Source organism: Theropithecus gelada, chromosome 10, assembly GCF_003255815.1.
Source record: "Theropithecus gelada isolate Dixy chromosome 10, Tgel_1.0, whole genome shotgun sequence".
Classification (NCBI taxonomy): domain Eukaryota; kingdom Metazoa; phylum Chordata; class Mammalia; order Primates; family Cercopithecidae; genus Theropithecus; species Theropithecus gelada.
In genome coordinates, this window is record NC_037678.1 from 76201566 (window position 1) to 76218017 (window position 16452).

Sequence of the window (16452 nt, forward strand, 5' to 3'; positions counted from 1 at the left end):
TTTTTTTTTTTTGAGACGGAGTCTTGCTCTGTCACCCAGGCTGGAGTGCTGTGGCCGGGTCTCAGCTCACTGCAAGCTCCGCCTCCCGGGTTCCCGCCATTCTCCTGCCTCAGCCTCCCGAGTTTTTTGTATTTTTTAGTAGAGACCGGGTTTCACCGGGTTAGCCAGGATGGTCTCGATCTCCTGACCTCGTGATCCGCCCGTCTCGGCCTCCCAAAGTGCTGGGATTACAGGCTTGAGCCATCGCACCCGGCCTCTGCCTTGGCCTTTCAAAGTGCTGAGATTACAGGGGTGAGCCGCCGTGCCTGACTTACTATGCCATTTTATATCAGGGATTTGAGTAGCCTCGGATTTTGGTATCTGAGGAAGGCCCAGAACCAATCCCCTATAGATTCTGAGGGACGACTCTTTTCTTGAGTAGCCCAAGAAGGAGGCACGTGGAGAGCAAAACTGTGTCCAGGAGAGCTTTTATTTGTACGGAACAGTTTTAAAAATACAGAATAAAATAGCTTTATCTCTACTATTATTCACAACATCTGGTCCAAATATTACATATTTTTAAAATACTTAAACGTTTAATGAAGCCATGTTAGAAAAACAATATGAAAATTCTTTTTAAAAACTCCATAAAAGAATTACACATCTCAAAAAACAACCCCACCCCAAATACCCTCGATATGCAAAATAAAAATAAAAAAAACAAAACCCCAGAAAGGTATACATAGCCAAAGTCAGTCACAAAAACTCAAGGAAAATATAGGCATCCCCACTGTTTTAAGAACAGTCAGAAATGTATTAAGGTGTCAAATGAAGACTGTTACTAACGAAGAGAAAAGGAGAGTCATTTGAACTGTCAGTAAGATGGCAACATGGGGAAGGGTGTCCTAACTGCCTGGAAACACGCACAGCAATGCTAAGGACGTGGGAGGGTAGAGTGACGCTGAAACACAGTCAACACCAACCAGAAAGGATGGGAATGTCTGTGAGACTGCTGAAAAGACACCCCCAACGCTGGCAAAATCAGGTGGCCCTTCTTGCACTACTCAGGTTCTGACTGCAGGAGGGGCAGAGGGTGGTCGATGTCCTAGTCCCTGTGTCTAAAAAAGTAATGAGGGGACAGAGTACAACAGGCAGCACGTAAGTCCCTGGGCTCTTTTCTAAAGCCAAGGGGAGGCTCCCTGGAGAAGCGAGCTTTGTGAATGCTCAGGCCCGGAGCCGCACACGAACGCGGCGTGCAGCAGGTGTGGCTGGGCGTGCACAGCTGGCGTCCAGCGACAGCCATGCCAGGCCTGTGCCTGTAGCGAGTGTACACCCCATGCATGGCCACCCCCAGGATGCTACTTCTTCTCTGGCCAGATGGGTTCTGGAATGAGGCTTCTGCTGTCGCTCCATATTCACCTTCAATCTGGCCTGGCCGCTCCCATGGCATCCGTATTACTGAAGATGAGACTTGCCAACTTTAAGTTGCTAGTACCAGTATTTCAGCAGGGACATGAATGAAAGAAATAACAACTTAGCTCATGGTCATAAAATATACGTATGGGAAATAAAGTATACACACATACTAGAGATTCATCAATGGAGAAATTCTATCATCACATGACATTGTCATGAAAATTATATCATTCCCTCCCTGGAAAACTGTGACTATTATCCTGGGTAGAAATGTCATTTTGCTATATGGAAATACTGCAATATTCATGCATAAACCAAGTTGTCATCATGAAAGTCAGTATTCTACAGTATAAAGCAAAACCTGTGTGTGAATTTGTTACCATGAAAACGGGAAACCATCAGGACCTATGATGCTTCATTCTGGCTTGCCTTGATCAATCCCAAGAAACTAAAAGTTAGCATTTGAAATCCTCTTACAGATTCTGAAAGTAAATGTATCAGTGAATCTACATTTAACTCCCTAATGAGAATGAAAATTGCTCACAAAGACTAGAGTCACTTCCCATTATTCTGTGAAGCAGGGGTGGGGGTTCCCCATCCCCCACTGTGAATATGGCATCACCTCCTGTCCGTATTCACACTATCTACGTTTCATGTTGGGATCACCCACACAAATGCTTTCTTTTAGGGACCAGGCAGGTGACCTGGGAAGGTGGTGAGGAGGTGGTCTCTGTGGAAACTGGAGACTAACTGGCCTGCAAGAACATTCACGTCCAAAATATTTTAGAACACTCTACAGGCAAAACAAAGTATGGGGTGGTAGCTCAAAGCCCCAGCAATGCAGGCCGATGATGTGAATGGGAAGTGTCATGACGCAGACTGCGGATGGCCACCATGTCCCCCGATATCTCCCCTTCAGGTGTGTGCTTAAACCCAAGAAGCAGATGAATACGTTCTTTTTCTTTCAATTACAAACTTTCATTCTGTAGCATATTTTCCAGCAGGAGAACCACTTCCTAAAATGGTGTGTGTGTGTGTGTGTGTGTGTGTTACATGTTCGAGTTTATTAGTCATTAGGGGACTCCAATCACTCAAGGCTGTGCACAAAGTACCAGATTCAGCAGGAGTATCCAGTCAGGCTGCCCTCTTTGCTCCCTACCTCCTATCCCCTTAACCCTCCTCGGACAGAATATCGGGTTGGCCCCAGTGGAATAAGAAGAACAGGAAACTCTCATTCCAACAGGAGTTGAAAGTGTAGGGCTTCCTTCCCCGTGTGAAGGCCCACAGAGGGCACCCCACACATTAGCGGAGTTGAAGCCTCCTGATAAAACCCGGCCCAAGGAGGAGCTTCAGAAGGGAGTGGGTTTCTGGATGGCTAGAGCACACACCTTGAGTGTTATACAGTGGAAGACGCCCAGTCAAGCCGAAGAGAAGGTGCCCCTGGATCACCAATGGCTTTCAGGCTTTTATTTGGATATTTGGTCTTTCTGCTCACCTGGAGAGCTAGAAGATTGCAAATCTCTGGGATGTTTAGCAGTTTACCCCATTTTTCAGAGCAGAGAAACTGGAGATGTTGAGCAAAATCCAAAGAGAAGGAACTGAGAGCAACTCAGTGCAGGAGGGCTGCCAGCCTCAAGGACGTCCCAAGGCAAGAGGGATGGAAACCATGAGCCAGTGTGCTTCTAATGTATGCATCAAAGACACATTTAAAAAAACATACAAAATTAGATGTAATTTAGCATCTAAGTTCTTTACTTAATCTGCAGCAAGGTTTTGGCAAAATAATGCAGTGGCTCCAAGGTGTTCTTGCCAGAATAAACCTTGAAGCCCCAAACTTCCAGGAGTGAAGGGGGCTACAGTGACATGGCAATGCCGCGAAGACAGCGCCGCCGCACTGGAGAGCTGAGCCAGCCTGCGGCCGAGGGGGACAGGAATGCACCGTGTGGACACCAGGCTGCCAAGAACCATGCTCTGCCACTGGTGACAGGAGACAGGCACCCACACAGCTGACCAAAGCTCGACCAGGCCAACGGCCACTGAAGATGCGGCCACCTCATGAAGCGGGGGCACTGCTTCGTATCTCAGGCTTTTTCCTTCTCTGAAAAACTTCAAACCAAACCAACAGGAGTCATTTCTCAGGAAAGATTTAGTGTTATTAATTAGAACTCTCTTAAGTGAGATGGAGCCTGTTGGCTGCTTTTATCATCACCTTTGGCCACGACCCTCACCTGTAAAATCAAGATCTAATGGACGTACAACATGGCAACCCACAGGAAGTCTCCTTAAGCCACGATTGCCAAAAGCGACTTTCAACAGAAGCCCTGGAAAGTGGGACCAGCTGGCCGACAGACCGTTCCACGTGGCGGCTCTGCATGTTACCTGCCCCAGCTTCCCTTCTTCACAAAACAAATTCACGTGTAACTTGACCCATGGTTTCTGGGCTCTGGTCCAGTAGTCAGTTTTGATAAATAGATTAGGCATTACAGTATTTACACTTTCATGGTATCAAGCAATACAAAACACAACCACAACAATGGTTACTGGCCTTCAAAAGCCGTTACAACAAGCTTCCCTGATGGCATCCACAGCTTTACAAATGCTGGTTCTTTTCTTGATGGAGGGAAGAGTGGGGTGGGGGACAAGGAATAGAGATGCAAGGAAAAAGGGTCACATGGAAAACACTGATTTCCAAAATCTGCTATAGTCAATAACATTAAATAGGAATAAAACCTTGTAATTATAGACGCGCGCGACAATAACATCCACATGACGGCAGAGCCAAGACGCCCATCAGCTTGTGTGACTGGTGCCTTGGGTGGCACTCTACACTCATCACACCGGCCAATAGTGATAAATGCCAGAGAGGGTGTCTCGGCCACTGGTGAAGTGAAAAGAGGCCAGTGTGCACATGCTGGCCTGGTCAGGGCCAGGGTGGCCAAGAGAAGGCGCAGCTGAGAATCAGATATTGGCTTCAGGGTCCTTTCCTTTTCCCTCCAATGCCCCAAACAGATGTTCATTCAACATCTGTACAGGGCTTACCCATGGCCTGACCTGGGCACAGGGCAGCCACGCCACTGTTTTCAGGTCAGCAGCCTCCTCCTCCAGGAGATCAGCGACAACAGAATCATGCTGGGCCAGTCAGTCGTGACAGTGCGAGGATACTGGTGCCCCTTGGTCAGAGGAGGTCTCTGTGGGCACAGACGAGGGTCAAATGACAAGGAAGCAGGTCCAGGGGCTTCGGAGAGAGAGAGAGAAAGCCCTTGGACTGGACCCTGGAGGTGGCTTACAGGAAAGCCAGCCCCGGGCAGTGGAAGGGAACTGAAGCAAGGAATTGCTGCAGATTTTAAATGCCCACTCCCAAGGGAGGACTGGAACTTCAAACTTAGTGACCACGGCCAGCAATGGACACTCAAAGGGCAAGGGGTCAAGGGCTTAAATAAGGAGATAGGTGAGACACCGTATCAGGCACTATCACCCCCGCAGAAGAAAAGTGATTCGCAGTCTGTCTTAGCTCTGGGGCGCAGAATGTAAATGTAGATATACAAACATGTATTTTACTTCTTGTTACCCAGCAAGGAACTACAGATACATGCCTCACTGCGGCCGGGCCACAGGGCACAGCAAAGGCTATCCCGTGGCCTGGGAGTCTTCGTCTGAACTCCGGCTGTTGTCGCTCTTCCTGAGGCCTTTCCACGTGTAGCCCACGAAGGTTGGACTGATGGGTAAGTAGCTGAAGCATCTGTATTTTTTTATAATGTTCATGCCAAATGGCAAATTGTACGACTCCATGCCGTCCAGTGATTTGTTCCCTTTGCCCACGCCCTTCTTCCATTTCCGGATTCCTCTTTCCTCTGGAGTACCTGTCACACACATCAGAAGAGAAAACAAAGGAATGCTTCGTTTAGCAGCTCTACTGAGAATGAAACTGTCGTTACACACACACACACACACACACACACACACACACACACACACACACACGGTCCTACAGATCAAACCTGCCCAGGTGACAGCAAAGAACACCTGCGGAGTTCAAGGTGCTCAGCTATCCAGTGCCCAAATCAGAAGTCTAAGAAGCACTAACCCCTCCATGTCCCTCATTCAAGCAATCACCTAATGGTCTTCCGACCTCCCTGTTCTTCTGTGTGACCCATATTCTCAATTATCACTGTTAGGGTCCAGCCCAGGCCATGTTATTGCTTTCCTGGTTCATTCTATTGGTCTCCCAACTGGTTACCTAGTCTTCCGGCTCAGCACCTCCTGCCCTAAGTCTGTTCAAAAACTACCTCTCTAGGCCAGGTGTGGTGGCTCACACCTGTAATCCAAGCACTTTGGGAGGCTGAGGTGAGAGGATCACATGAGGCCAGGAGTTTGGACCAGCCTAGCCAACATGGTGAAACCCCGTCCCTACTCAAAATACAAAAATTAGCTAGGCGTGGTGGTGCACGCCTGTAGTCTTAACTACTCAGGAGGCTGAGACAGGAGAATCGCTTGAACCTGAGAGGCAGAGATGCAGTGAGCTGAGATCATGCCATTGCACTCTAGCCTGGACAACAGAGCAAGACTCTGTCTTAAAAACAAAACAAAACAAATAACAACAACAAAACACACAAAAAAACTCTCTAAAATGTAAATCTGAGTAAAAAAAAAAAAAACCCTCTTTAAAATGCAAATCTGAGTTTGCAAAACAGGGCTAAGTCTTTATTGTATCACACAATGCCTTCATCAACCAGTCACTGCACACTCACCCCCCATCCAGACAGACCCACACTTCATGCTGCTTTGCTCCATTTTAGTGTGTCTGGTGCTGTGGGGGACACACAGGTCATGTATCTGTCGTGCTTCCGTGGGGATGAATATCCACCAGTTGGACACTCCTGGCCACTCTGCACCCTGACAGATGGGTCAGGGAGAAAGCTCTGAGCACACAGGGCTCAGCAAGGAAGCTCATGATTTTTTTTAATATCTGAGCTCTGCTCTCTCATTAGTATTTCAGAAATAAAGCTGACTTTAATTTCTGTCAGCCTGACTATTGCACCCCTCTCTCAATTCCCTCTGGCTTAGGAGAGAAAGAGGGTAGTTGTTATGGACTCTCTTAAATCCAGTGCCTTCCATCTATTCATGTGTGTGATTCCTTCTGCCTTGGTTTCCCCAGCAATCTCTTGATTGAGGTTATTTTTTGGAGATTTTTATTTTTATTTGTTGTTTCAAGGGGAAAATGTCAACAAAACCTTCAAGCCTAAGAATAAGTATCACCCTTCCTTGAAGGCAAGGAAATCTGCCAGTATGTCCATGGCAGCACTTTACAGTGGTCCACAGCAGCCACCTCCAAGGCAGGACCCACATAACATCCTCGTCTGTCACCCCAAGCTCAGCACAGATGTATCCATAAACAGGGATCATGGGTACTGGAGAGGCAGCTGCTTCCAGGCATCTCTTGTCAATGATCTTAGACCCCTGATCTCAGCCTTTGCCCCTGGTCTTCTACTGCCTTTTGGTCTTAGTTGGTTGGAAGCCCACCTTAGTAACAACTCATTTAAAGGACAGTCTCCCCAGGTAGAAGTGCTGCAGGCTGTGCCCACCTCTCTCAGATCAGACGAAAGCCACACTGCAGGGCCTCTGGCACAGGCTGTGCAGGGGGGCAGGAACCTGGCCTGTACCCATCCTACTGCCATCTCACCACACGCAGCAAACTCACCTGATGTCTCCCAAAAGTCCTTCAGGAGAAACAAAATTAATCAGTTTATTTAGCAAAAAACTGATCCATACACAGAGGCTGGGAGTGCCATCGCAACTGTTTTAGAAAACAGTTATAATTAGTGATGGCTTTGAACTCACTGACTCTTCCCGTTTTCCATTTCTATTTGGCAAAAAAGTAACATATATGTTTTTTTAAAAAAAAAAAGTGTGTTTGATATATACCACATACCTGGGATGGTGTTATCCAGGATAAAAGCCACACAGCCCCCTACAAACATAGCAGTTGTGAGAAGGACGTTCAAGACTTGATCGATTCCTGTTATCCCTAGAAAGAGAACACAGCCATAGAGGTCAGTGCCATGGCAGCGGTGAGCCTGCCCTTGACTTGGGAAGGGGCAATGATGTGGGAAGAACTCCGCCAATCAAAGCAGTAAAGGAAAGTGTAAATTTCTTAGTTGTGCACGTGTAGATGAATTTTTGCTGGTAATGTTTTAAACTACGATGAACACTTTCAACAACAATCCAAAGGTATCTTCATAAGAAGAATTCCCAACAGTGGTGCATAGAAGGTGAATCTAAGAGTGGCGTTCACCCTACAACGAACTGTGAAGCCACAGGGGTGTAGTCGGTGGATTAAAAAAATTCAAAATAAAAAGAAAATGGTAGTCATAAGGCTGAGAAAAAAATTACAAAGTGAATAATAAGATGACAAAAATATTTCTGGTACGTACAGTCATACAAGACTTTTCAGTATCCTGGGTTACCAGTTAGTGCTCAGTTGCTTTTAATCAGGAGCAACTGGATTTATAAAGATGTGCTCCCCGTTTTAGCCAGGATGATCTTGATCTCCTGACCTCGTGATCCGCCCGTCTCGGCCTCCCAAAGTGCTGGGATTACAGGCTTGAGCCACCGCGCCCGGCCAAAAAAAAAAAAAACTAGCCGGGCGAGGTGGCGGGCGCCTGTAGTCCCAGCTACTCAGGAGGCTGAGGCAGGAGAATGGCGTGAACCCGGGAGGCGGAGCTTGCAGTGAGCTGAGATCCAGCCACTGCACTCCAGCCTGGGCGATAAAAAAAAAAAGATGTCCTCCCATGAATATGATTTTTTTTTCCTTTTTTTTTTTTTGAGATGGAGTCTCGCTCTGTCGCCCAGGCCAGAGTGCAGTGGCGCCGTCTCGGCTCACTGCAAGCTCCACCTCCCGGGTTCACGCCATTCTCCTGCCTCAGCCTCCCCAGTAGCTGGGACTACAGGTGCGCACCACTGTGCCTGGCTAATTTTTTTTTTATTTTTAGTAGAGACAGGGTTTCACCATGTTAGCCACGATGGTCTCGATCTCCTGACCTCGTGATCTGCCCGCCTCGGCCTCCCAAAGTGCTGGGATTACAGGCGTGAGCCACCGTGCCTGGCCCCGAGTATGACATATTAAATGTAAAAAGCAGCAAGAATCTCATTTATCCACACAGTTTCCACATTGAAGACAGAATGATCCTCAACAGAAAATCATAGGCACTGGTGAGGATGTGGAGAAACAGGAACCCTCCTACATGGCTAATAGGAGAGTAAAATGGTGCAGCCGCCATGAAAATGTTTGGTGGTTCCTCAAAAGGTTAAAAATAGAATTACCACATGACCCAACAATTATTCCACTCTTAGGTATATACCCAGGAAAAATGAAAACAAATACTCAAATATGGCCCACATTGATTATTTGTGAATTACGTGTTTGTGAAATTGCCTATACACTAAAATTTATTTGTAAACCCAAAATGAATACCCTTGGTGCCTTCATGGGTATACAGAGCCGTGAAAAATCTGAGCCACGCCACACACATTCCTGGCTGATGTCAAACAAGGTGACGCTCTGCCTTGTTCTGGTCTCATCCCGTAAACAAGAGTCCTTTTTGCGGACTATGTAGTGCCATGTCTGTCATACCGTGTGCTTTCCGTTGGTGATCTCACTGTTTAAAATGTCCACCAAGTGGTGTGAAGTGCTCCCTGATGTTCCTACACATTAGGTGGCTGTGGTGTATGTTACAGAAGATCCATCCAGACAGGAGCTGTGGCATTGCTGGCTATGTTTCCCCAGCAATGGTTCAACATTTGCTAATACTGCCTGTGGCAACTCTACGGAACGTAACTTCATGAATAATGATAACTGACTGTACTTGCACATCAATATTCACAATAGCCAAAGGCCAGAGACAACCCAAATGTCCATCAGTGGGTGAATGGATAACAAATTATGGTATATACACACGGTAGAATATTATCTAGTCATAAAAAAGGAATGAGGCCATGCACAGTGGCTCACGCCTGTAATCCCAACACTTTGGGAGGCCGAGGCAGGTGGATCACTTGAGGTCAGGAGCTCGAGACTAGCCTGGCCAACATGGTAAAACCCCATCTCTACTAAAAATACAAAAATTGGCTGGGTGTGGTGGTGGGTGCCTATTATCCCAGCTGCTTGGGAGGCTGAGGCATGAGAATCGCTTGAACCCAGGAGGTGGAGGTTGCAGTGAGCTGAGATCACGCCCAGGCCTGCACTCCAGCCTGAGCAACAAAGTGAGACTCCATCTCAAAAAAAGGAATGAAGTACTGCTACATGCTACATGGATGAATCTTGAAAACATGCCAGACATAAAAAGCCACATATTATGACTATACCTAGAATAGACTGTGAATCCATAGAAAGAGAAAGCATACTGGTGGCTGCCGGGGGATGGGAGCAGGGGGTGATGGGGATTTACTGCTTAATGAGCTTGAGGTTTTATTTTGGGGTGATGAAGTGTTTTGGAAACTGGACAGAGGTGATGGCTATACAACACTGTACTAGATGCCACTGTACTGCTTGAAGTGGTTAATTTTGTTATGTGAATTTCACCCACAAAAAATATCTGTATAAACAAACGCTCCTCAATTCTGCACTGGCTAAGATATTACCAGTAGCAATGGCTGTGTCTTGAGATGGTTCCTCCTTTCTACATTCTTCATGACATTTCAGTATTAAAACAAAAGGAGGAGTTAAAAAGGTTAATCTTGAATGCACAAGCCACGTGATTTTGCTCTGAGGATTTAATAGGATGGATATAAAATTGTAGAATAACGTGTTCAAAGTCTATGAAGTTGAGTTTCAAAAAAAGTATCTTAATGGAGCATTAGTCTATTAAGATAGACTAATGAAATCAAAAGGATTTAGAGAGAGGTGTTGTCTCAAAGGAGAGGGTTCCAGTGAAAAAGAGACCTCAGAATCCATGACTGTCACGTGTACACGCCAGTGGGAAGCCCATAGGGCTTCCAGGTAACTGCCGAAAAGTGAGATTCAAGAGAGATCCACAGACGCATCTGCACCACAGTTCCTGGAGGCCCAAAGCCCTCTCCAATGGGCAAAGAGCTGCGTGTGGACTGGTGGCTGTGGTTCCAGCTCCCACTCCAAGATGTAAAGCCCATTTCCTTACCTGTGACCAGAGGGTTCTGTCTTAGGTAACTTGGAAGGACGAGCCCAAAGAAGATCGAAAATCCAAGCACAAAGAGGTTCCGGGAAGAATTTAAATCAATGAACTGCAGGTTAGAGAGGCCAACAGCTGTGATCATTCCTGGAGAAAAACAAACCAGACCACAAGCTCTAGCACCACTGCAGCGCAGATAGCCCACTGCTCAGGGCAGGTGAGGGCAGGCTCCCTGGCACCCCTTCTCTGTCCAGCAAAAACCAATGAGACCAGTGCAGGGACAGCAAGGGGGATGTGTGGGGTCAGACTGTGGCCACCCCAGGCTCTGAGCAAAATGACCCTCAGCCTAAGCACTATTTAGGCTTATAGAGGAGCATAAACACCACATGGCATTTTGTTTGTCAAATAGAAAACTAAGGACATTGGTTCCCTCTCTACACACACATTATGATTAAACAAGGAGACCTACCCAGATATCTGGTGCATGTCTCTGGTTATTACAGCGAAATGGTGCAGAGATCAAATCCAGAGTCCCACTGTAAAAATGGTCAGTTTTAAGTGGCCCATTCAGAGGGACGGTATTTGAGTTAAACTGGCCAGAAATACTAAAGAGATTAAATTTAATCTAAATGTTCACAGCACAATTACATCTTACTGTTGGTTCCATCTTTAATATAACTTCAACTCAGAGAGTGATAAAATTTTTCATTTTTTGAAGGCATATCCTTTGTATTTTAAAACAGAAATTTATCATTACCTTCTTACTGAAGGGAGTCAGCAAAAACACCATGATCCCTATTAAAAATTTGGAAAAGTAAAGCAAAAAGCCAGAGAGGGGAGTCTTACCAAAGAGCGTGCAGAACAGGGCTCCCAGCACAGGATCTGGAAGGGACGCAAAGAGGGCACTGAACTTCCCGATCATGCCCAGGGCAAGCATGAGGGCTGCTCCACACTGTATCACGCGGCGGCTGCCGACCTGCAGGACACACGGGAGACCAGGAAACAGGGACTGATCTCCATGCAAAATCACCAGGAGTTACTAGAGAACACAGACCGGAGATACCCATGGCCTGGCTCGCTACCTTCCCCTCCTCCTCAGCCCACTCTTCTCACCTCCACTATGGGGACCCTGAGGGTCGCCCTCTGCATCTCCACGCCTTGGTGACACTCCCTGCACTCAAGCCCCCGGGCTCTACCGCCCTGGCACAGTCATGGGTTGGGATGGCCCTCTGTGTCTCAAATGCAAAGGCCACAGTTTTCCCTGCCTATCCCCTGGGTTGCCGGCACCATACGTCACCAAGGCGATTTTCCCTGAAGCGCTTCAGCCTCAATGCCAACTTCCCCACACCGGAAATCAGACCAAACCCCCAGACATGTCTGGAACCTCCTCTCCTCATGGCGCCCTTCCTGTGAGAGGTGGAAAAGAGAAGGGGCTACAGGTGAGGACATCTGGAGCCTGACTGCGGGCTCTTCTCCCAGCCCGCGTTTAACTGTATGGTCGGGCAGACCCATATCCTCTAGAGTCTCAGGATCTTCATCTCAGTCATGCACAAGCCTCGTGGTTTTGTTTTGAGGATTAAACAGGACCTTCATAAAACTGCCTGAATGGTAGCTGGCACGCAATGAGCCACCTGAGAGCCGCCCACATGGGCCTGCTGCCTCTGGCCTTTCCTGCACCCACTCCATGCTGCCACAGGGTGATCTTTCTAACACATGGAATTGGGGAGGTTGGTCCCCTGCTTGCATCCTCTGGTACTCACGAAATAAAGTCCACTTCTGAGGCTCTTTCCAAGCAAGCCAGGCAGGCCTTGGCCTGTCTACCTGGACACCCTTCCCTGTGGCCCCCTCCTAGCCAGATCCCAGACGCATCGTTTTAAACATCACCCAAATGCTCCTCTGAAAAGCATCCTGACTCCAGGACTATTCCCCCATTACAGGCTCCCACAGCACCACGTAGGGTGTATCTGCTACTCCTGATCTCTGCCTCCCAGCAGCTTCTGTCTAGCCTGCTGTCACCCGGACAGTGGGAGGTGGCGCTGGCATCGGGCTCAAGAATCCTGCACTGTGGGCCCCTATTCTGTGCTGCCTCTTCCAGGAAAACACCCTAAGAATGTAAAACTGGGTAAAACAGGTTCTAGAGTGTTTGGGGGAGTGTCCACAGGATTTATGTATGACCCCAGTGAGGAGAAGGGGGTTGCTTACATTTTAATTAAATAAAATAAGACGAAATTTTAAATGCAATTCCTCACGCACACTGGCCACATCTAAAGTGCCCACCAGGCACACGTGGCTGGTGCAGCTGTGTGTGACATGGTGACCACTGCACAGAACTCTCAAAGGACCAGGGTCAGCCGGTTAAGCCTGATCAGAGCCTGATCTGAGGCTGTGCACATGAGAGACAGCCGCCCAGCTGGACTCAGTCACTGTCCCATTATCCCAACGTGAGACTCCCCACACCACGGAAGGCAGGGAAGCAATGGAAAAGATCACTCAAACTGACAAATCAAGCAAAAGTGACTTGTGCTTGCCTGTTACTATGTAATAAGGAAGGCTTTCATTTACTAACGGCCCCAACTTCAGCTAACATTTTTGAGGAACTATGTAATTATTTGATCAAGCTTGTGACTTGTTAGACTGGGGCAGGTGAATGCAAAGATGAGTAAGTCACAAGCTTGATCAAATAATCTCACTGCTGTGCTGTTCCTGCTGTTGGGGGAGCCCAGCAACAGGGAAGAGAACATCTGAAGAGTAGGGGAGGGTTGTTGGAGATGGTCCTGAGGGGTGAGTAAGAGTTCGCTAGTGGAAGAGCATCCAGGCAGAGGAAAGAGCCTATGCAAAGACTCCCGGCAGGGCCAGGCAGGCCTGTTAGGTATGAGGGGCCAAACTGGCCCCAGGGATACCTGAAGCTAAATCTGACACGAAAGTGACATCTGGAAGACTGATCTGCCTTTGACGCTGTCAAAAATATATGCAGCAACTAAGCCATTCTTCTGTTTAGTGAATACTGACCAAGTACCTATTATGTTTTATTCTAACTACCAGAGATAGAGCTCTAAAATCCCAGCCCTCCTGGTACTTCCCCAGGACCTTTGTGTCCCCTCTCACAGAGTCCATTCCCTGGAATCTCCTTGGCACCTCCCTCCTGAACTGTGGCTCTGCCTCTAGGACCTTGGAAAAATAGATCCTGGGTTTCTGGTCTTCAACGGTGGTGCAAAATGCAGCAAGGAGAAATGACCTTCCTCTGGACACCACCAAAGAGATGACAGTCAGCGAGATACTACTTGCTCTGTTCCTAGAAATAAACTAAGGGCTAAATAGCGATAATGAAAATTAATGATAATGATGGACTTTGCTGGTCCAGGTAGGGAGGCCCTCAGGTACCATCATTCCTTCATGCAATATAGATATTTATGAAGCACCCACTCTGCCAGGCTACTGTTCTAGGAACTTGGGATACATCAGCTCATTAAAAAGTGTTGGCAAGGTAACTTGTCAGAGTAAGCTAGCACCCTTCAAATTTTAATAAAAAGAATGATTTCCCAAACTACTTTGGTGGTCACATTACATGATGATGTGTTTTAAAGGGGTGCAGAAAGAGGAGGCTTGTTAAACCATCTTCCCCTAAGAGTGCCTTCATCTACAACAATTTTACTCCCACAGTTGTCCCTAGGGATCCTTGAATTAGTTCCAGGACCGCCACTCTCCCTGCCTCAGATACCTACTGATATAAAATGGTGTAGTATTTGCATGTAGTCTACATACATCCTCCCATATATTTTATTTTTTCATTTTTTATTTTTTTGAGTCAGAGTTTCACTCTGTCACCCAGGGTGGAGCGCAATGGCACAATCTCGGCTCACTGCAACCTCTGTCTTCTGGGTTCAAGTGATTCTCCTGCCTCAGCTTCCCAAGTGGCTGGGCTTACAGGCACCAGGCACCATGCCTGGCTAATTTTTGTGTTTTTAGTGGAGACAGGGGTTCTATATGTTGGCCAGGCTGGTCTCAAACTCCTGACCTCAGGTGATCTGCCCACCTTGGTCTCCCAAAGTGCTGGGATTACAGGTGTGAGCCACTGCACCCAGCCAACATCCTCCCATATACTTTAAATCATCTCGACATTACTTACAATCCTTAATACAATGTAATTGTTCTGTAAATCGTTGTCAGACTGCATTGTTCAGAGAATAATGACAACAAAAAGTCTGTACATGCTCATGCAGAACAGTACAGAAACAAACAATATTAGTTCAGAAGCAGTATTTTTGACTTGAAGTTGGTAGAACCCACAGATACAGAGGGTTGGCTATCTTATTTGGGATTAGTTATATGCCTGCAAGCTCATGGCAGCAAACTGGCTAAAGACTGGCATGGCTTAGGCCCCATTCTGTGCTCATGAGATCATTCCCTCATCTCCCCGTGCTCAGCACTGGCGTCTCACCATGGGCAGCAATAGGACTCCCAGGACGATGCTGGAGCAAGTGCCCCTCAGACAGCCTTTCCTCGCATCCCCCATACCAGGAGCAACAGGCAGATGGGGCCATTGGCACACCTGAGGCTGAGCTCTGGCAGGGTCCTGCCAACTTGGGGAAACCAACAAACAAACCAGGCATGTGCGTGCATGCCCGGCGGCTCCCTGTCACCTGGATTTGCAATCAAGATTAATCAAACTTAGTATCTGATTCTCTTTATCTGATTATAGAATCTTACATGGCAAGGGAGAGTTCTTTCGAAATCCACTCCCTCCTCCCAGTTTGACAGAGGTCAACCAGTTCTAGAAGGTTTCTGGGCTCACCCCAAGTCCTCGGTGAGGGAGACCTGCGAGACGGAGGCCATCGAGGACAGTGAACCAATTTTCATGGTCTTAGTTTCACAACGTACAATGGCCAATGGTGGGTCATCTCTTAATTTAAAACTAGTGACACCTCCCAGTTGAGATCCCATTTCTCCTTTTGCCCAGCCCCCCATGGTCTATTCTCATCACTGCAGTCAAAGCCATCCTTAAAAAAAAAAAAAAAAAAATCAGACCAAGCTGCTCCCTGCAGCACCCCCTTCCACTCAGGCAGTCTGTGACTGCCTACCTACCTGCCTGCCTGTGTAACCTGGTCCTCAATTACCTGGCAGACCCCACCTGCTCTGACTCCCTGACCCGCACTGGCCTCCTTGCTGACCTTCTACTCCCAGGATAGGGCTCTGCCCTGGCCACACCCCGGCCTGGAAGGCTCTTCCCCAGGTTATCTGCAGGCTCCCTCCCTCCACTCTTCAGGTCTGTGTTCAAGGTCACCTGATCACCCTATTTAACTCCTAATCCCCCTCTCCCCAAGCTTCCTGTCCCATGTTTCCCCCGGTGCTTGTCACTGGCTGACATACTGCATCATTTATGGACTTAGTATGCTGACTGTTGGTTGTCTGTCTTCCCTTGCTAGAATGTAAACTCCACTTTTTAATTCACTGATGTATCCCAAGTGCCTCGAACAGTGGCCTGGCAGAGTCGGTGCTTTATAAATATCTATACTGCGTGATGGAGTGACAGCACGGAGCGCCTCCCTAGCTGGACCAGCAAGAGAGGAGAGACTTCCAAACAGGCATTATAAACACTTAAAGAAAAAAAAGGAGATGGAGAGAAATAATTTTTTAGAATCAGAGGCCCACTCATTTGGAACTTGCAGTGGCCAGACCGATCAATGAAATGGATGAATGTTTAGAAGCCCAATCATTTAATTAGAAAAATCTGTGTACCTTTGTAATTCCCAAAACTCCAATGTTGGGACTGGATGAAGTAGAGCCATTCCCAGTACCAAATATGCCATCAAGAACACAGGAGAGGCCTTCCACGAAAATTCCCCTAAAATGTAAAGAAATGGAGGAAAGAAAAACATTCATTCAATGGGATAATGCATTCATTCTGAAACAGCCT

General features: G+C 47.4%; 1 protein-coding gene across 3 annotated transcripts in view; it reads right to left on the bottom strand.

Annotated features, from left to right (window-relative positions):
* Positions 1–450: 450 nt before the first annotated feature.
* The window catches only part of SLC23A2 (solute carrier family 23 member 2), a 152451-nt gene continuing 136449 nt past the window's right edge, over positions 451–16452 (bottom strand). For all 3 annotated transcript variants that reach the window (XM_025399481.1, XM_025399479.1, XM_025399480.1), the window contains 5 exons: positions 16275–16380; positions 11385–11514; positions 10548–10685; positions 7325–7420; positions 451–5255 (listed from right to left, as the gene is read on the bottom strand). In XM_025399481.1, the coding sequence (XP_025255266.1) occupies positions 5023–5255; positions 7325–7420; positions 10548–10685; positions 11385–11514; positions 16275–16380 (703 nt within the window). In that variant the 3' untranslated portion in view covers positions 451–5022. The remainder of the gene's footprint in view (positions 5256–7324; positions 7421–10547; positions 10686–11384; positions 11515–16274; positions 16381–16452) is intronic.